Genomic DNA, 19993 nt, shown 5'->3' with positions numbered 1-19993 from the left:
TTTTTCTCAAAATAAAAAAAGAAAGATTTGGATGGGATTGAAAACTACCTCAAGATTTAAACTACAATCGCTAGAATTTGAATGCTCTTTCTTTCGCCTTCTTTATACTTCGAACTGAAGAGTACTTCCGATCCGAGCATGGTAATAGAATCTGATAACTTATCAGTGGTGAAATGTGAATCAGTAACAAATCAAGATTTTTTCGAGAAGCTAATAAACTTGCAGACTAGATTGTCAAAGCCCATGGTAAAAAGGCCCTCCCCTCTAATTAGTTGTTTAAACCCCCTACTCTTATGGGATATTTTATGTTCTAATAGTGTTGGTCATTGAACGAAGAAAGCATTTTCGTCCAAAAAAAAACAAGGTTCCGCTACACTCTAATATATAATGCTTGATAGATAGCAGATACTCGAATTGAGCTCCCCATCAAGGGTGACATTAACAGGAAATGTAGATTTTGTCTTGAAATTGTGAACGAAGATTGGGCACAGAATCAGTCGCGATGTAAAGTACAAGGACCAAAACCGAATATCGGCATCAATACACGGACCATTCCCATAATTTCCCCTAACTAAAACAAATGAAGAGAAATTCCGCTCGACTAGACTAGCGAGCTGCAGGATTCGAAGTAATTTCAAGCTCGAGCTCGACTCGAACTCGCAAATAATTGAACTGAGTTTGGATTATGCACAAGTCAGGGCCTGAGTAGCATGGCCGCTCAATGATCAGTCGATTCTCGTAGGAGATGCTGGATTTTGACTCGAGGGCTTTCACAGATTGTGTGGACTGGCCTATCTTCTGTCGGACCTCGGCCCATGCAAGATGTCTGAATGAACAGAAAACAGGGAGAAGTGGGGAGTGTTCAAGGTGAAACAGTTGCTTTCACTCCACCGCACCGACTCAGTAGAGATGCCTCCCTCACAACCGACCTATACATGAAAAACCAGAGTGCACCCTTTCACTGCATCGACCCCCTCCAAAAGATCAGAGGTTTCTTCGATTCAAACGCATTGTGAGAGCACGTTTGAATTTGTAACTCGCCATGGTGCGCGCGCAATATCTCTCTTAGTCGAAGTTTTGCGCAATCGCTTCACTTGGAAAAAAGAGCGTGGCTTTTAGTTCAATGCTTACCGATTGATTTCGTCGCTTTGGTTTTGACGTTTCTTTCTCTGTTTCAGCCGCAAGGAGATTACATAGAGCGCCACGGAAGAGACATGGGTATCGCCATGATCACTTCGAGCGGAAACGCAAGAGGGAAGCTCGCGAAGTCCACGAGAGATCCGAAAAAGCCCAGAAAGTCGGTTCCCTTTCCTGTTAACGTGAACAGCTTTGTGGTCTTATTTTTTTTTGTTTAGGGGTTTCACAGTGAGCTCAAATTCTTATTCTTTGGCGGATGTTTCGCAGACTTTGGGCATTAAGGGTAAGATGTTCGCCAAGAAACGATATGCAGAGAAGGCTCTGATGAAGAAAACGCGAGGATTTTTTTCATATTTGTGGTCGGCGGTAGCTCGTTTCTTGATTTTAATCAGAAGGCACTTCTTCATTGTTGTTATCAAATTTCATAATATTGTGATCTGGTTGCAGTTAAAATCACATAACGGTTGCTTCTTACATGAAAATATAGCGAAACAAGCTGTCGTTTTTTTTAAGTTATTCTAGCTAGATGCAGCCGTTTAGTGAGCTGAAGCAAAGGAAGCATAGGATTTGGTGTCAGATTTTTTTTCTTCACCCAGTAATTAAGTCGTCGTGATCTTGATCTTCTATTTGAGATGCGTTGAGTTTATGAGGTCGCGGCACTCTGATTGCCTATCCTAGAAGTACTAAATTATCTTGCTAAGCGCAAGTTAATTTTGTGAGAAGTAAGAGATATATCTTCATCCGCCGTAGTAGTAAAAAGATTGCTTCATGTGTTGGAACAGGTTGAATATGCATGCGGAGTCATCATCTCGGCGCAAGGTGGATAATGATGTTAGTGAAGGAGCTGTTCCAGCTTATCTGCTGGCCCGCGAAACAACCACCCGAGCTAAAGTATGCTGAAGTGAATATTGATGGATGCGATTTTTCAAATATCATTGCGTGTTTCCAAATCTGACATCGTGGCACATCCAGGTGCTTAGCAACTCAATTAAGCGAAAGAGGAAGGAGAAAGCTGGAAAGTGGGAAGTGCCTTTACCGAAGGGAAGCTTATCTCTCATCATCTGGTGAAATCAATTGTCATTGCACTTGGCGAATCGCCAGTTGCCGGATTTCGTTTTGTGACGACTTTGTGATTCAAAATCTTTTTGACTATCCATTTGTAATCCTCCTCAGGTAAGGCCTGCTGCTGAAGATGAAATGTTCAAAGTGGTCAAATCTGGCAAAAGGAAAAGTACGTCGAGATAGGTTATCATCGGTTTCGTGTTGTTGTTTATTCGCATTGTTCTTATTGCTCTTGCTGCATTATTCTCGAGTATGTGATGTCTCCGGGGTGGCCGGAGTTTAATTACTTTGGGAACATCATGCTTAGTTTACAAATTAGTCTGAGTTATCACTATCCTTTTTTTCCGGGTTCAAATGAATATGATTTTTAGATCGAGATGTGGTGGTGAAGTCGGAATTCGGAGAAGATGAACTCAAGCTTGCTTGCTGTGATATCTGAGAGTCTTGCTCGAGGGAGCTTGTCCTCGGTGTACTTGCTGAAGCAACTGAATGTAGTTGCACCGTCCGCGTGTTACCCTGGGCCATCTGATGCACAAAAATGAATCATGGGTGGATCACAGTTTGCTCTGCATTTTGAAAGGCTACTGAACCTTCCTGTGTTTCCCCTTTTTTTTTCAGCAAAACAATGGAAGAGAATGGTCACGAAGGCAACATTCGTCGGACCAGGTTTCACGAGGAAACCCCCTAAGTACGAGCGGTTCATTCGGCCGTCAGGACTCCAGTTCAACAAAGCTCACGTTATGCATCCGGAGCTCAAGTGCACCTTCAATCTCGAGATCACTGGAGTGAAGAAAAATCCAAACGGTCAGATGTACACCTCACTGGGTGTCCTGACCAAGGGAGCCGTCATTGAGGTAAAGACTTTGATAGACATTGCTTCAAATGAAGTAACCACCAGAATTTTTCTATGGATACTGCCTCCTTTACGTACTCATCTCTCTCTAAATATAACAGGTTATGTAAGCAAATCAGGTCTTGTCACCCCGGCCGGAAAGGTTGTGCGGGGTAAGATCTTGAGATCCTCTTTCGGCAAAATAGAAACCGCCTTGTCTCTTCACATTCGTTATTTACATTCTGTAATTGTTGGTTGGTGACAGGAAAAAATGCCCAAGTGACCAATGATCCAGAGAATGATGGATTCGTAAACGCGGTTCTACTTGTCTAAGCATGTAAAAGTTGCCGTCCAGCCTCTGTAATGCGTACTGTGCCGGTATACCTTAGATTTTCAGTGATTAACTTATATGCAGTAGCAAGTTTTCCGGGTACCACGTCATTAGTGCAATCCTTTCTGGAGTGGATAGCGAAACCTTAAACACGTGCAAGTTGAGGTGTGAATGAGCCTTGCCAAAGATGGTTTGTTAGCAGCTTCCAGATTAATACCTTGATGAGAAAAGTAGCTTCCTATTCTTGATCAAGTAGAAAGTCCAAGTGCTGATCATGCCAATCTTGCGCTTCACAAGTACAATCCTAACCCTCGGAGTCCCGAAGTTCCACGATGAATGCCAGTGATACTCCGGCATTGTCATGGTATCTCTGATTGGGTAAATCCAGCTGTTGTACCTGCGAAGTCGAGTTCGACATTGTGACAGCAAATACCTAATAACATTCTGAAGTGTGACTTCACTCCTCGGAGTAAAGAAAGTCGCTCGCAAAGGGAGAAACTCTGGCTGTGTTCTCCTGTTATTTGTCTTTCTTCCTCGATATAGGAAATTGTTAACAAGAAATAACAGGAAAGTTTGCTGGCCCGTCAACTGAAAGCTTAAGCTTTTAATGAACAGTGATTACCATCAGTACAGAGTTTTTGATAGATAAAACAAGCATGTCTTCAATGACAGGCATCAAGAATTAATCATGTTAAGTGCGCACACATCACACGAGAAGAAGTAAATGCTTCAATCCAAACCCTGTCTTGAAGCTTGGTCACAACATTTCAGTACCAAATGAACACGCAGTTTGAGAGCACGCTTTAGATGAGCCGGGCTTTATCCAAAGATCAGCTCACAATGGTCGGCGAGCTGAGAGGTTCCATCACCTGAAGCATCCCAGTTGCCAGTCGCCGAGTCAGATCCTCCACTGAAACTTTCACCACGTCTCTCCTCATGCCGCTCCCAATATCAGCCGCATATCGACTCGCACAATACACCCCAACTGCTGTTGCCGCCATCCCGTACACGTTTGTGGTAACCAGACGCAATGGCGTGGACAGGACCGCTGCGAGTGGCCCGCCAACGATCGAGACCGCCTGCCCTCCTTGCCCGATGCCTCTCTGGTCCAGAACCAGGAGGCCAGTCTTGCAGTAGATGGCGAAATCCTCGCAGTTGTTCTTGAACACGTTGTAGCAGCCGAAGCCGTTGTCAAGCAGGTACTTTGCCCTGTGAATCACGATCTCGTCCGGATCAGCGACAGCGAGGGTGCAGGTGCCACCACGTGCCTTGGCGAGGAAGTGTGCGGGGCTCACGGAGTACTCGAACCGGTACAGGACACCCCCTGAGAGGAAGCAGTCGAGGCATGAGGCGACCACCCCGTGATCATCTTCGGGAGGAGTGCAGGTTGGGCAAGGCACTTGAGACCGGGCTGGTCCAGAGCTTACTAAGAGAAGGTCGAGGACAGTTCCAGTTCCTACTTCTTGTCCCCGTCTTGTAAAGTGCACGACTTTGTGATCGCCAATGTAAACGCCTGATTCATCGAGTAGAAAATTAGGAAAACGGTGGATTTAGCTGTCATGAATAGTTAGGACTTATGACACCAGTATCAGAACAGCGAATCATCAAGACAAGAAGAGAGATGGCTAAATGTGGCGAAACCTTGGCATGCCTTGACTGAATAAGACATACGGAACAATCCGTACCACATTCAGCCAATCTGTACGCAAGAAAAATACAAAGGGAAAGGAATCTCCTAATTAGGACAGAGAATTTACACTGCACGGTGTACATCACGAGGTTAGTCGAGTATACGACGTACAAACAGATCCAGTTCGACTGTGAAAAGTCCCTTGCCAAGAATGTCTGCGAGCAGTCATTGGTATGCTAACGAATGAGGAGCAAGAATCTTAAGGTTACACTTGTTGCTGTGGTGTATCAAGTCAATCGCATTTCAACGGAGTTCGACTTGATAATTCATATATCAAGCCAATCGCATTTTAGCATAACCTTTCCATGTTGTTTAAAAAAACATTGCATGGTCCGCATGCTTCATATGACGCCTTCACCATGATCGAAAGGTAAATACTGATGCGGTATTTGCATTAGTGCGAAAGTGCCGCCCCGGCTTAACTAATTCTAATCCACCTAAATTGCAAAGCCTAACAAGTCATGGGAAATCAGTTCCTCAGCTTGAGATTGCGGAATTTCATGAGATCACGAGACTGCAACCACATGGTCGTTTTCTTTACACGTCCTAGAAGTACACGTTTCTCACATTTAAACAAAAACATCGACAATCGCTACATATTCAGCATTCGGCAAAAGAACTAACGAAGTCCCTTCTGAACACAGACACCACAAACAGCACGATGAAAAAGGGAAGGCAAGAGAGGAGAGCAAACCGTGATGGGCATAAACGTAAGCAGTCCTCCAAGAGTAGATATGATCCCCTGGTTTCAGGCTCTCCTTGCTTACTCTGTACGCAACCAACAAGGAGGGTAAAACATCTTGAACCAGAAAGCGATATAAATCAAATCACGTTCGACCCAGGTGAGATCGAGGAACACGAAGCTCGAGAGGACCAAACAAAGAGAGAATGGACTCCACCTGTTAGAAAGGAGACCCATCTTTGCCTCTTCTTTTCCCTCTGCCTCTGCCTCTGCTTTTGGTTTTGGCTCTTTTTCTCCTTCTCTTTTTGGGACGAGGGAATTGGATTCCGTTTTTGGGAAATGTGGCGATGAGGCAAGAAGATGGGGGGTCGGCGTGGGGCAAGGCAACCCGAAGCCAAAAGCGAGCACTGCGGTTTGTTTTGCGAAGTTACGCCTGTGCCATCGTCTCCTTCCCCGTTAAGGAAAGCAGAGACGACGCTCACCGGGAAGAAGAAGAGGAAAGAGAGAGAGAGAGAGAGAATCCACGTGGCCTCACCTGGTCGTGCCACGGTTCTCCTTCCGGCAGGTCAACGTGATGAAATGAGTAAAACTCTGCCTGTTTCGCGACCTGGCGAGCGAGGCCCGTTGGATGCCGGGCCCGCGGCTGGGCCGTGGGCTGCTTGTGACATGGGCCAGGTCAGGCCCATTGTCCGAAATGGGCCGGCCCAAGCCCATTTTTGGATTCGGCCTCCATTGGCCATGGGCCAGACCTCAGCTCAATTTTCTTTGGCTCCAAGTATTCGCCATAGCAGCTCGTTTGGGAAATTGTCCAAAGGTCCTAGACTTATTGCATTTTTGCCAATTCGGTTATCAACTTTTCGATTTTACCAAATGAGTCTTAAGTCTTTTTATATTTTGCCAATTGAGTCTATCCGCCCATTTTTAACTAGAAATCGGTAATGTGAACATAGGTCATCCTATGACTAGTCGTGAAAGCCTTGGGTAAGACCGTCGTGGCCCCTGACGAGGTCGTGGCCCCGGCCGCGAAGCCTTTGCCCAGGGCCATCGAGGCGATGGTTGAACATTTTGACTCTTGTAGGCAAACTCTTTGCATGTCCACTAAGCCATCGCTTCTTCCATAGTCATCTTCTTCCCCGATTTGCTCCAAAATCTCACTAGAAAGACATCGAATCAGAATTGAAGAATTCAACGCCTATTGAATGTATACGGAACAACAGCAAAGTCCTCCGGGGTTGTCACAGAGCCCAAGATCTCCAGTAACCCCATCGGGGGAAAATTGTCCAAAAAGTCATAAACCTATCGTGCTTTTGTCAATTCAGTCGTAAACCTTTCAACTTTGCCAATTGAGTTATAAACCTTTTTATTTCTTGCCAATTGAGTCCATCTGGCTAATTTTGATCGGAAATCGCTGACGTAGACATTTTTTAATAATTTTTGAATTTTTTTATGGTTTTTTTCTTTTTTTTATTTCCTTTTCCCTGTTTTTTTCTGGGTTTTGAAGTTAGGGCCGGCGAAGGTGGCCGGCTGACCCTCGCCTAGATCCGGCAAGGTCGCTAAGTGCCTCGGCTGGGGTCGTGACGCCGTCGCCGGCCACAAGCAAGGGCCGGTGACCCTCGCCGACTCTAAACAAGGGCGTCACGACCCCAGCCGAGGCACTTAGCGGCCCCGCCGGGCCAACGCCCTTGCTGGATTTGCGCGAGGGTCACCGGCCCTCGTCCGTGACCAGCGAGGGTCGGCTAGCCACCCTCGCCATCCTAACTTCAAAACCCCAACAAAAAAAAAACAGAGAAAAGCAAAAAAAATCATAAATTATTAAAAAATTATTTAAAAATATCAACGTCAGCAATTTCCAGCCAAAATTGACCGAATTTACTCAATTGGCAAGAAATGAAAAGGTTTACGACTTAATTGGTAAAGTAAAAAGATTTATGACTGAATTAGTAAAAGTACAATAGGTTTATGACTTTTTAGATAATTTCCCACCCCACCGATAATCCTTGCCGGCACAGAAAAAAAGCAAGGCAAAAAAGAAAATAAAATTAAAAATTAAAAATTCGATAAAATATTCAAATATTGTCGCGACCTAAATTTCTCAGGCTAATGGATTATTAAGACTAAGCCTAACTCGGGCCCTCCCAAGCCCTACCAATTCGCAACTTAAGGTTTAAGTTTTTAACATGTAAAAGTTTTCATGCTTGGAGTCGCCACTAATCTATTTGTGGTAGGTCGATTAGAAACCTAAATAAAACATAGGGAGATATGTTTTATTCCTACGAACCAGATATTTTAAGCTCGGGGATTTGGTTACGCTGATCTAGTCTAACGCCCTTTCGGTACCTTTTCTTTTCAAAAATATTTATGCAGGCAGTCTAAATCCATTTTATTACCTAATCACTAACATGTGAGGTGTTCATGCGAGTGCGCAAACCACCAATTTAATATCCAAGAAAACAATAAATAAATTGCAAGATTAGGAGAATGGCGTACCTTAATGCAACGCAAGCATCTGCATTATTAGTAAAAAATCATACAGACATTCCTACTATGATTTCTAATTAACAAAACAAGGCACTCGAGGTGTTCTTTAGGGTTTGCGCTTTATTAAAATGCAAACTAACCTATATGCAATGACGTGCAAAAAATGACATGCGATTAATGCAACCTAACATGCGAACTATATGTCATGCGACGACGTGGCCTAATTTTAATAACGGGCAAATGATTTATTTTTGGTATTTTTCCAATGAAATTCGAAATTAAAAAAATGCCTAAAATAACATGCAATCTAACAACTTCTTTTTTGATATTTTTTTTTATTAAAATTCGAAATTAAAAGTTACTCAAATTAAGAATGCAATGTATCCTAATCTATCCTAAAGTAACTCACTCTTTTTGGGGAAATTCGGAATCTAAAAATAACCTAAATAATCTATTAGGATTAGAATAATACCTAATTTAAACTAGGAAATAAATTATCTTAAGTCCTAATTTAAATTAAATAATTATCATATCTTCTAGATACATTTAGGGTTCCCTAAACATGCAAAATTTTTAATTTAAATCCTAACTAATATATTTTTGGATTTTCTTTATTTAAAAAAAACAATCAAACAAAGATAACAACCGCATTCAAACAATCCATGCAATCCGCAAGATTCTTATCAAATTTGAATTAGGAAAAAAAAATCAAATTAACAGTCATATCTATAGGGTTATAGATATCGACGGAAAACTGATTATTCGAATTTGGAAAGCGAATAAAATCTATTATCGTATCCAAGTGATCATGGATAAGATAACGATTTTCCGTATCGCCGCGTATCGTACTTTATGGATAAGGTCGGATAGTCGTCCAGATACGTTGCCAAATTAGGAATAATTCCTAATTTTGAGTGTTTTAGAATATTGCAGATAGAGCAAATAATATCCCTAAGATTTAGCAATCCACCAAATATTCACAGAATATTTAAAACACCTAAACTAGGAATTAAAATATTCTGAAAAAAATATTGGATATCGATCGTACCTAATTTGACGGATATTTCCGATTCAAACTTGGATCGGACTCAGGCTTACGGATCGGGATGGTGACCGATGGCGGGCGATTGATGGTGGATGCGGCGGCGACGATGAGAGGCGACGGCGATGGAGGCTCACCGTGGGATGGTGACGGGGTGGCCGGCGGTGGGCGCGGTGGTGCGCTCGGTGGTGCGGCAGAAGCTGTGGCGAGTGCACAGGGATGAAGCTTGACTTCACACGTTTGTTCTTCCTTTATGTTATTTGTTTGTGGAGAATGCGGAATCTCGAGAGCATGATGTTGTCTCCTTCAGCAGCGAACTCATTCTCCACCAATTGCACTCGGTTTTGTCCTCTTGTGAACCTGCAAACAAAAGTTGTCCCTGACAAGGAGAGGAAAAGATGAATTCTTTTGCTTCTTTCTCCACTGAAGCACTTCTCCACTTGATTATTGCTCGTTTGGCCACCGCTTGACTGCTCACCAACGGCGGATGGAGGACTTTGTGCGTTAGCTCGTTGGAAGAATCGTCGTGAACTGGAGCTCGTCGATATAGTGGATGGACGCTAGCAGGGCAGCGGCGAACAGGGCAGCGGACTCGATATTGAAGCAGCTCGTCAAGGGGGCTTCTTGGCTCACGGTGGAAATAGCAGGTACCGGGACAACAGCGGTGGTGGCAGCGAGGCGGCGCGACAGTGGGGCGGGCACGTGCACGAGCGACTCTCTCTCTTACTCTTGCTCACGTCTCTCGTGCTCTCAAGAATTATGTTCTGAAAAATATGAGAGCCCCCTTGATTGAGGGGTATAATCACATATTTATATCGCAACCTAAGTTAATTAGCCGGGCTTCCTAGTCCTAATGGACTTAGGCTTAGGCTTTTATCATTTAATTTTTATTTAATTTCAAATGGGCTAAATTAATTCAGGCTGATTTAAGCTCAAATTAAAACAACCAAAGCCTTTTAGACTTGTGAATTTTGGCCCCCAATCCCTTGGGTGAGCCGAGTGCTCGAGCTCGGTTTACGCGATGAATTTTCAGCTTACTCGTCACCGCCGGTCCGATACGGAATGCAACTAACCTATATGAACTTAAACTATATGCTATGCAATTTTAATATTTTTGTTTAGGGGTTAAAATTTAATCCCCAATATTCTATGCAATTAATCACTAAATGGTCGATCGAAATTTAGGTGTCAACAAATAGTATCAAAAAAATTGTTTACGTCCGTGCCAATCGTGCTACATAGGACAACTGGTGTCCACGTCAGCTATTATCAGCCAAAAGTGGCTAGATAGACTCAATTAGCAAAATAAGAAAATGTTTATGACTCAATTGGCAAAAATGCAATAGTTCTAGGACTTTTTTAACAATTCCTTAGCTCGTATCCACCCAGTAACAGTCACTGATCCAGTAATTATTGAGAAAAAAATCTCTTTGTAAATTGGCCCCTTCCCTCTCTCATTTTTCACCATTGCTCAATTCACACCTACGCATCACATCTTAAAGCTCTTATTCTTTAGGGATAATGACACAAACAGTCCATGAACTTTGATTTAATGTGCAATTTGATCCCTAAATTTTTAATTTGTTCAATATAGTCCCTGAACTTTAACCTAATATTCAATGTGGTCTCTGAACTTTTATTTTGTTCAATGTCATCCCTAAACTTTTGGTACATATTCAATTCGGTCTATCAACTATATGAAAATCTTCAATATAATCCCTGAGATTGAATTAATAGAAATGACTGCATTGAATATTTTCATATAGTTCAGGGACTAAATTGAACATGTACCAAAAGTTCAGGGATGGCATTGAACAAATTAAAAGTTCAGGGATCAAATTGCACATTGAGTCAAAGTTCAGGGATTGTTTGTGTTATTTTGCCTATTCTTTACGACTAGTTGTCATTTTCATCTTTTTCCTTCAGAATGGAGAACGACGTCGACGGCGCTTTTGATATTCCCAACTCAATTCGAACTTCATCATGCAATTGTTGTGGCACTCATTCAATGAGTTCGTGATTAAGTGTTGACTCTACCTAGCATCAAGTTGAATTTGATGATGACAGGACACAACAACCTAACATCGGCAGAAATTGCAACGGCAAACACCGCAAGTTAGCGCCCATCAAGATGATGCTTCCTTGGACGAAATCTATATCCAAAATGTTTAAGATTAAATCGATTAAATTGAAATATTTAGAGTTAAATTGGTTTTTTTTTAAGTAAATTTAGTGCTTTTTGAAACCCCATGAAAGCTTCAGAGGTGCAGATGTCCGAGGTTCGTTTCTCAAGCCATGGAACTGGAAAGCAGGTTCCTTATGCCACGTGTCATGCTCTGCATGGTCTTCGGCTCCTCCAAGGTAAGGTAGTGTTTTTCCGTCCGCATATTTTCAGCCACATCTCGCTATCCATCTATTCATCCCAGAAACTTTCATCTCCGTCGTAAGCCAACCAATGTTGTGCACACTTAAAACCAGTATACGAAAATTGAATTTTTAAATGATGTTCGAGATATAAGTGAGTATTTATACGGGTGATCAATATTAAAACACCCCATAAACGCTCGATATGTTAGCTTCCTAATCCAACTCTATAAATGATACGAGGAAATCTACCATTTATTTTCGTGGATTTTGTGACATCCGGCGCTTCAAACATACCCTGATTGGGAAAACCGTTGTTGTATGGACAATACCTCTAGATCATCAAATCTGATCATCGGCCGTCGCGCGTGCGGTCTATCACGTTAATTGTAGGATCCATCAATTTGATGATCCAGATGGATTTGAGATCCGTACACCGAGACGCATGGGATTAGCCCTGGGACAGCTCTTTTCGCATGCGAAGTTGCTCGTGAAAAGACGGCCAGGTTGGGCCGTGAGCCGAAAGCGCAAAGCTAGCCTGGAAGCTTCTCTCTCTCTCTCTAGCTCTCAGCGACAACGACAGGGCTTTTGCGAAGGAAGATCAAAATCTCAGGGGCAGCCAATTGGACCGGACCTGTGAATTCGGATCACCCACGAAAAGAGGTGAGACGGAGACGTGCACGGTGAAATTCACAAAGATACAAATCCCATGGTGGGATCACAGCTTCAGCTGCCCACGAACTTCCGAACCACCCCCTCTCGCCCACTCGTTCTCCCTCTCTCTTCTGGTTTGATTGACGGTCTCAAGCGAGAGTCGTGAGGCCGTGATTGACAAATAACAATGCGGACAAATGCGTGCGGATGAGTCTCTATATCTCTCTCTCATTCGTCAAGGTGGATACCGTGTACTTGTCTTCTACGGTTCGAACAGACAGACAAACTTGCGTTCGGTTGTCTTACGTTGCTGTCGTTGTTGCTTCCACCCCCGCGGCAGTCGCGCCTGCTTTCGGGGATTTTGCATCTTGCAAGCGCACGGGATTCATCAAAATCTTAATTTGCATTCTTGCCCGCAAAGAGCGCGATAGCCTTCGCTGCTGGAATCTCTTCAAGATTTGCACGTTCTCTTCTTGGCACGCCAGCACGCATCGTCCACGACACTCTCTTGAAATCCAGAGCTTTCCTCCATTGGTTCGCGCGAGCCATCTTCAGCTTCATTGTTTTGTACTTCTTCGTGCTTGTTCCGTATTTATTTAAACGCGACTCGTTGGTAACGGCGATCGACAAAACATGCTTAATCCGCGCGCAAATTTATGCCGGAGATCACCTCGCAGCCCCAAAAACATTACGGAAAAAAAAAAAAGAAGATACACCTTATCGTCGTGATATGTATATTTACAATCTCATCATGCACATTTCGATTAAGGTCTTGACCTCGGATATCGCAATTAAGGAAATCTCTATGCTATAAGTCGATCTGCAAGTTCCTGATTTTATTAGGTGCATAGATTTATTAGAGGCGTGCAAAACGGACCGCTCAAAGTGGGAACCGTCCGGTTGGGTCCCCTCCATTTCTTTGAATCCCATCCCATGCTCTCTCCTCTCTGTTTAACACACCCCAAAGACCCGGATTTGACAATCTCGTCCTTAAATGATCAACCTAGTAACTTGACATCTCCGGCAAAGTGCAAAGCTGGGTTTTTTTCTCGACTTCAGTTATTTATCGAAGATCCCACACGATTGTCTATCTCCAGCAAAGAGAATTTCGGTTCACCTCACTTCCCAACAATTTTTCTGCCTACTTTTGGAGTATTGTTTTCTCTACGGAAGTTGGGCTGAGCGACAATGGCTTCTGCTTCACGGCCTCCTCGTCTGCATCACGAGGAAGAGGGGTTGTTTTATTTCCATGATTTATTTTTAAATTTTAATTCTGCAAATCAAATGTTTATCTGGATAATATTTATTTGGATTCATATCATATCCGGACATTAACAAATATTGAATGGGATATTTAAAATTATGTTTTATCTTTATGTTATCCGACATTATTTTATCCGGTAGAAATGTCCCGACGACTAAACGCGATCTTGACGTACTTCTCGAACAACTGGGAACCGGAGACGGAATCGGACAAGAGCCAAGGATAGACAAGGCACAGCGTCCCTCCAATCGCTCCGCGCCACGCGTCCCGCTCCGCGCCAGACAACAGTAACCTTCGAAGAATTGCCACCCCCCCCCCCCCCCCTCCCCCACCAACCCGAAGGCCCCACATCCCTCCCTCGTTCCCGCAGCATATTCCCGCCAAAACCTATATCCCCCCAATCGTGTCCCCCCACGTGTCGACCCTCCACGTGTCCCAGCGAAATCTCCCGAAGTCCTACGTGGCGTGACACGTGCGCGCCCCCCTCCTCGAACCCTCCGCGACGATCCTGGCCGTCGAACTTCACACCACCACCTCTCGGGAACCTTCCCCCAAAACTTCAAACCTTTCTATCTTTTTGCTCGCTCGCATTCCTCTCGGAAACCCCACAAAGCTTCTCGAGAAACCCACCGCAATCCTCTCTGCTCCGACGAGAAACCCTAGCTCCGATCGGGGAGGGGGTGCCGGAACTCCGCGGCGATGGTCAACGAGACGCAGTCTCCGGCGTCCTCGAACGCCTTCTCCTTCCTCTCCAGGAGCTGGAAGGAGGTCCGGGTCTCTGCCGACGCCGATCTCCAGCTGATCCGCAACCGGGCCAACTCCTTCAAGAACCTCGCCACCTCCTTCGACCGCGAGCTCGAGAACCTCATCAGCTCCGTCCCCTCCGCCTTCTCCGTCCCCTCCGCCATCCGGTCCTCCCGGCAGCCCGCCGAGATCGACTTCGTCAAGCGGCTGCAGCCCAAGCTGTCGGAGTTCCGGCGGGCCTACTCGGCGCCGGACTTCAGCAAGCGCGTGCTGGAGAAGTGGGGGCCCCGGGGGAGCATACGGATCGATCTGTCGGCCATAAGGAACGCGATTGTCTCGGAGGAGGCGGACGGCGACGGGGATGGGGTCGTGGATTTCGATTGGGCGAGGAAGAGGAGGAGGAGGAGGAGGAGGGTGCTGCGGTTTATGGAGGAGCCGAAGGTGGAGAAGGACTATTGGGAGCCGATTCGGGCTTTGAAGGCGAGGCTCGGGGAGTTCGAGAGGCGGAGGAGTACGAGCACGAGCACGGTGGATATTTTTGAGGGGTGGAAGAGCGGGGAGATCGTGGAGAAAGTGAAGTCTAGCTTGGTATGTCTTTCGGCCTTGCTTTTCCTTTCGTGGTTATCTTATCCGATTGGTTTTATTTCCTCTCGAAGTGAACTCTGTGATTTCCGTTTGCTAAGGCTGTTTGAGGTAAACTGGGGGACTTAAAGATTTGATCAGTAGTCATGAATTATCAGGAGAACTTCTAGCTTTAAAATTTCTGTGCGAGTTTGGTGTTGAGCTTGCAAGATGAATAATTCGAATTGCCTTACTTTTAAGTCCTCTGATCGTTGCACTGCATCCTGTGATTCCAACACCGAATGAATTGTGTCAGCCTGTGTCCTTCTATCGCTTTGACTCTTTCCTAGCGTTGATTGAACATTCTGCTCTTGCATTGTCGCCCAATCCATGAGATTTCCAGGTTATGGATGCATAGAGTAGAATCCCATTTTCTTATGGTTGGATCTAAAACTCTTTCTGAGAGAGAGAGAGAGAGAGATTTTTTTATTTTTGGTTGAAAGAGAGAGAGAGATTGAACATTCAGTTCTTTGTAATTTTCAAGTAAACACATATAAAACAGTTGCAAGTTAATATGGCTCTTCCTTTCTATTTTGTTGCTTATTTGTCCTTGTTACGATAAGACGTATATGTCTAATTCATTCTTATTGTTTTCAGCAGAAAGCAATTTGCAAAGAGCCTGAAGACTCTAAGGTTAGCCTCTATCTTGTTGAAGTTCACTATTTTCCCCTATGATGTACTTTCAACACTGATTGTGCACATGAAGTCCATTTGTCATTAGCTTGCCAAAGTATGCAGCTTTTAGTATTGGGCAAATGATTGTAACAGTTACCTCACACGTTTGTTGTTGCATGTGTTTATGTGGCAGTTTAACATGCATTTTTCTTTGAAGTACAAAGTACCTTTCCAGCATGAAAATGCAAAATTAAAGTGGAGTAGTCCTAGTCTATGGATATTAAAATTGCTTTCTTATTCTCCATCATAATGTTGTAAAGTGTAGTTCAGACCAAAGCGTTCAGTTTTTTTATCTATACATTCTGATATAAGCGAACCAAGTATTGCTAAGTACTTTTTGTAATTTAACATTTGTTAAGCTGATGGATCAAATGGAACTGGATAAACTACTCGATCAACGGGTTTTGAAGAGGCCACTTCTCCTAATCTTCATGCCCTCAAAAGCGCATTTAATAGCAGTTTTCCTTTCTTTTACTATTAGTGCTCGTACAAAAACAATGCCTTGAGGAATTTGTGCATCGAGACTAACATATGAGATTATTGAAATAAGTTACCTAGACACAAGAATAGTAAGCATCTTTCATCGGCTTGGACAAGCCAATTCGAAGAAGTTCCCTGCAACGAATTTACCTTTTTTTATATATCTTGTTGGAGCCCTAACCTGCCCGAATGGAATTCATATCTCCTTCATCTGGGCAAGAAGGGAGGGGGAACTGGATTGTGACTCCCCTATTACATTACATTACGGATAATTCCATTCTTGTCATGATCGATCCATGTGTCGGTCTCGATATGTATCCACTTTTTCGTGCTATGTTCTAGTTACGTCATGAGCTCTAGGAAGGATCTCATGGTTGATAGTTTCAAGTCTCGGCTGAACACATGCCTCTTTCCAATTTTTTGCAGAAAATACCACCACTTGATGTACCTGAACTTCTCGCATGTCTGATCAGGCAATCTGAACCATTTTTGGATCAACTAGGTGTAAGAAAAGGTAAATATTGATCTTTTTGATGTTCACAAGTCTAGCTAGTCCATGGATATTACTTTTTCCAAAATGTTTGTCCATGGTTCATGATTATTTTTATGTATGATTATCCTGATTAATGTTACTCGAGTGTATTGTTAATATTAATGAGGTAGGATAGACGTGTTTTTAATAACTCTGGGTTTCCCTATACCCGAATATAGACTCAGTGAAGCTTACTATCATGCTTTTGTATTTCACCAAACAGACTCCCTCTTATTGTGGACAAGAAAATTAAACAACTCGATGACCTTTTCTAGATGTATAAAAATTTGTGATTTGTTTTCAGCATTCTGGGTGACGGGAAAATAGTTTTTCCCTTACAAACATGTCTGTTACCTTTTCTTAACGAGCTTTACATGATGGTTTTGTTGGACCTGAATTCTAAAAATTGGTGAAGTCTTTAAGGCTTGAAGGTCTGCTGTTCTGCTGGAGTTGTTTTGTATTTGTTATTCTCAGCCAAACTTGTTTGGTTGAACACAAGCATGTGTCATTATAAATAGTTATACTGATACAAGTGGATCGAATGTGGTGAAGATTGCATACTGGGTAAATCCGTGATTCTTGTGGATTTTGACATCATCCCATATTTCTCTGCAGATGTGTGTGACAAATTAGTGGAAAGCTTGTGCAGCAAACGTAAAAACCAACTTTTAATGCATTCCCTTTCTGGCGAGGAATCTTCAATTATTGGAAATGATAACATGAACGACGAGCTGGATTTAAGACTAGCCAGTGTCCTTCAGAGTACAGGGCATTGCTATGAGGGTGGTTTTTGGACAGACACTGCAAAGCATGATATGACAGATCAGAAGAGGCATGTAGCTATTGTTACTACTGCTAGCCTGCCTTGGATGACTGGGACAGCTGTAAACCCATTATTTCGAGCAGCATATTTAGCCAAGTCTGCAAAGCAAAATGTGACCCTCCTCGTTCCCTGGCTTTGTAAATCAGATCAAGAACTAGTTTATCCGAATAATGTCACTTTCAGCTCTCCAGAAGAACAGGAAACTTACATACGGAACTGGCTGGAGGAAAGGATTGGTTTTAAGGCTGATTTCAGAATTTCATTTTATCCAGGAAAGGTAATAGCTTCCTGGCAATCTGGCTGCAAGTTCATACTTCTAGTTGACATTCTATTCTTGATTTTGGTAGATGACATATCGTTCTTGTTGGTCTACAGTTTCAAAAAGAAAGGCGGAGCATAATACCTGCTGGAGACACTTCCCAATTTATCCCATCAAAAGATGCTGACATCGCTGTCCTGGAAGAGCCAGAGCACTTAAATTGGTACCATCATGGCAAGCGGTGGACTGATAAATTCAACCATGTTGTAGGTGTTGTTCACACCAATTACTTAGAGTATATCAAGAGAGAGAAAAATGGAGCCCTCCAAGCTTTCTTCGTGAAGCACATAAACAATTGGGTCACAAGGGCATATTGCAACAAGGTGAGAGTTTATGTCAGCATCTTCCTCATTCTGTAATTGTTTGTTTTTGCTTTAGAGATGGAACTGAATGTGCTATCTGTGTGATTTTTTTCATCTTTTCATCTGATATGTAATTGTTGAATACACATCTAGGTTCTTCGCCTTTCAGCTGCCACACAAGATTTGCCCAAATCAATAGTGTGCAATGTCCACGGGGTGAGTCCTAAGTTCTTGAAAATTGGAGACAAGGTTGCTGCAGAAAGGGAACTCGGGCAGCAAGCATTCTCCAAAGGAGCATATTTCCTGGGGAAGATGGTGTGGGCAAAGGGATACAGGGAGTTGATAGATTTGTTAGCAAACCATAAGAGTGATCTCGACGGTTTTAAATTGGACGTGTTTGGAAATGGTGAGGATGCACAAGAAGTTCAGAGTGCAGCTACGAGACTGAACTTAAATCTCAACTTTCTCAAAGGAAGGGATCATGCAGACGATTCCCTTCATGGGTAAGCATACAAAATTTCTATCAGAGAGAATCAGTTTTGGTTCAATTAACGTGTCAATGGAGATGTTTTCCAGGAATTTCTCACAAGCAGTGATTTCTGTCAAAATGGGGTTTAAAAGGACAAATGATTATGAATTCCTGTAGAATATAGCTCATATTTTTCCCCCGGGGAATATTCTTCTTATGTTCTATTTCTTGAGCTGATGAGACACAATGGTTTGGATTTAATCCGATTATGATTCTGCGATCATGTAGGAAAATGTCCTCTCACATTCTATACTAGTGTGCATGCTCATGGAGATAGCAAGACACGAAAATAGCTGCACTTACTGATAATATCTGCTCTTCTTCTTGAAGGTACAAAGTCTTCATTAATCCCAGTGTTAGCGATGTGCTATGCACGGCTACTGCTGAGGCACTTGCGATGGGGAAATTTGTGGTTTGTGCTGACCACCCATCCAATGAATTTTTCAGATCGTTTCCCAACTGTTTAACATACAGAACATCTGAGGACTTTGTCGCCAAAATGAGAGAGGCCCTAGCAAATGAGCCTCAGCCGCTGACTCCCGAGCAAAGATATAAACTTTCGTGGGAAGCTGCCACACAGAGATTCTTAGAGTATTCCGATCTTGAGAGACTCTTGAACGAAGATAGAGGCAACGGCGGTACAGTCAAGATAAATGGAAAAGCCCTGGCCAAATCAGTTTCAATGCCTAGCTTGACGGAACTGTATGATGGAGGGTTGGCTTTTGCCCACTACTGCCTCACTGGTAACGAGTTCTTGAGACTATGCACTGGAGCCGTACCCGGAACGAGAGACTATGGCAAGCAGCACAGTAAAGACCTGAATCTCTTGCCCCCGCAGGTGGAGAATCCCATCTATGGCTGGTGAGCTCGTTGACCAATACGTATTTAGTCACTTTGTAAACTAGTTAGGGCTACATCTTTGGAGCCTATTGTGCTCGTTTTGTGACATATTCTTTTTAGCTTTTTTTAATAGTATAGTAACTCTAGGATCCTAATGGATCTAAGTCTTCTAAGTTTTGTAGCCTCGTGACACACTTAGAAACCACAAGGGGGGGATGTAATTATAGCTTATTGTATTTGTGAAAAGGAACTTATATTCTTAGAATTAAAGAAACAATGTAGAGTTCAAGAGTGAGTGGCCAGCCTGTACTTTTACTTTTGATATCTTGAGAGAGAGAGAGAGAGAGAGAGAGAGAGAGAGGAATTGAGTCCATTTCAACTAGCATAGCTGAGAGGAATTGAGTGCATTTCAACTAGCATAGCAGGGGTATCGTTGCGAAAACTTACTCAGGAACATCATTGCGAGATTGAGTCAAGCTCGTCACCACGCCGAGGCTCGTTGGTGGCAACGAGACAGAGCTCGGTGGGAGGCTGTGCGGGTTTATCAAAGTTCTTAAGATTCCTATATTTAAATGTTTTTAGCAATAAGGGA

At 43.3% G+C, this 19993-nt stretch overlaps 3 protein-coding genes across 5 annotated transcripts; 2 read left to right on the top strand and 1 right to left on the bottom strand.

Moving 5' to 3' along the window:
• The first annotated feature begins 1388 nt into the window (after positions 1–1388).
• Positions 1389–3455, top strand: LOC115671589 (uncharacterized). 2 transcript variants are annotated; one of them, XM_056303039.1, is made up of 4 exons: positions 1389–2028; positions 2110–2368; positions 2818–3204; positions 3297–3455. In XM_056303039.1, the coding sequence occupies exons 2-4, from the start codon at positions 2335–2337 to the stop codon at positions 3362–3364; spliced, it is 489 nt and encodes a 162-aa protein (XP_056159014.1). In that variant the 5' UTR covers positions 1389–2028; positions 2110–2334; the 3' UTR covers positions 3365–3455. The 2 variants fall into 2 exon arrangements, with proteins under 2 accessions (XP_056159014.1, XP_056159013.1); XM_056303038.1 differs by lacking the exons at positions 1389–2028; positions 2110–2368 and having other exon boundaries at positions 2524–3204.
• Positions 3456–3779: 324 nt separating this feature from the next.
• Positions 3780–6212, bottom strand: LOC115671588 (protein LEAD-SENSITIVE 1-like). The gene is made up of 3 exons (XM_056303037.1): positions 5952–6212; positions 5747–5820; positions 3780–4875 (listed from the first exon to the last, which is right to left on the bottom strand). Exons 1-3 carry the CDS (start codon positions 5969–5971, stop codon positions 4193–4195), a joined length of 777 nt encoding a protein of 258 aa, XP_056159012.1. The 5' UTR covers positions 5972–6212; the 3' UTR covers positions 3780–4192.
• Positions 6213–14155: 7943 nt separating this feature from the next.
• LOC115671480 (digalactosyldiacylglycerol synthase 1, chloroplastic) lies at positions 14156–19690 on the top strand. 2 transcript variants are annotated; one of them, XM_030593057.2, is made up of 7 exons: positions 14156–14868; positions 15502–15534; positions 16483–16570; positions 17204–17688; positions 17787–18053; positions 18186–18535; positions 18892–19690. In XM_030593057.2, the coding sequence occupies exons 1-7, from the start codon at positions 14236–14238 to the stop codon at positions 19424–19426; spliced, it is 2391 nt and encodes a 796-aa protein (XP_030448917.1). In that variant the 5' UTR covers positions 14156–14235; the 3' UTR covers positions 19427–19690. The 2 variants fall into 2 exon arrangements, with proteins under 2 accessions (XP_030448917.1, XP_056158770.1); XM_056302795.1 differs by having other exon boundaries at positions 15499–15534.
• The last annotated feature ends 303 nt before the right edge of the window (positions 19691–19993 follow it).

This window comes from Syzygium oleosum, unplaced genomic scaffold, assembly GCF_021117445.2.
Source record: "Syzygium oleosum isolate NSW1041296 unplaced genomic scaffold, Sole_v2.1 Sole_v2.25, whole genome shotgun sequence".
Lineage (NCBI taxonomy): Eukaryota > Viridiplantae > Streptophyta > Magnoliopsida > Myrtales > Myrtaceae > Syzygium > Syzygium oleosum.
The sequence above is the reverse complement of the archived record's forward strand: the minus strand, read 5'-3'. Positions and strand labels throughout refer to the sequence as shown.

Excerpts from the sequence above, each read along its gene's own strand:
- LOC115671589 (XM_056303038.1), top strand. The coding sequence starts at position 2,745 with ATGGGTGGATCACAGTTTGCTCTGCATTTTGAAAGGCTACTGAACCTT. Across the intron at positions 3,205-3,296 it reads GGCCGGAAAGGTTGTGCGGG|GAAAAAATGCCCAAGTGACC; the intron begins GTAAGATCTTGA and ends GGTTGGTGACAG.
- LOC115671588 (XM_056303037.1), bottom strand. The coding sequence starts at position 5,971 with ATGGGTCTCCTTTCTAACAG. Across the intron at positions 5,821-5,951 it reads ATGGGTCTCCTTTCTAACAG|AGTAAGCAAGGAGAGCCTGA; the intron begins GTGGAGTCCATT and ends GGTTGCGTACAG. Across the intron at positions 4,876-5,746 it reads TTACGTTTATGCCCATCACG|GCGTTTACATTGGCGATCAC; the intron begins GTTTGCTCTCCT and ends TCGATGAATCAG.
- LOC115671480 (XM_056302795.1), top strand. The coding sequence starts at position 14,236 with ATGGTCAACGAGACGCAGTCTCCGGCGTCCTCGAACGCCTTCTCCTTC. Across the intron at positions 14,869-15,498 it reads AGAAAGTGAAGTCTAGCTTG|CAGAAAGCAATTTGCAAAGA; the intron begins GTATGTCTTTCG and ends TATTGTTTTCAG. Across the intron at positions 18,536-18,891 it reads GCAGACGATTCCCTTCATGG|GTACAAAGTCTTCATTAATC; the intron begins GTAAGCATACAA and ends TTCTTCTTGAAG.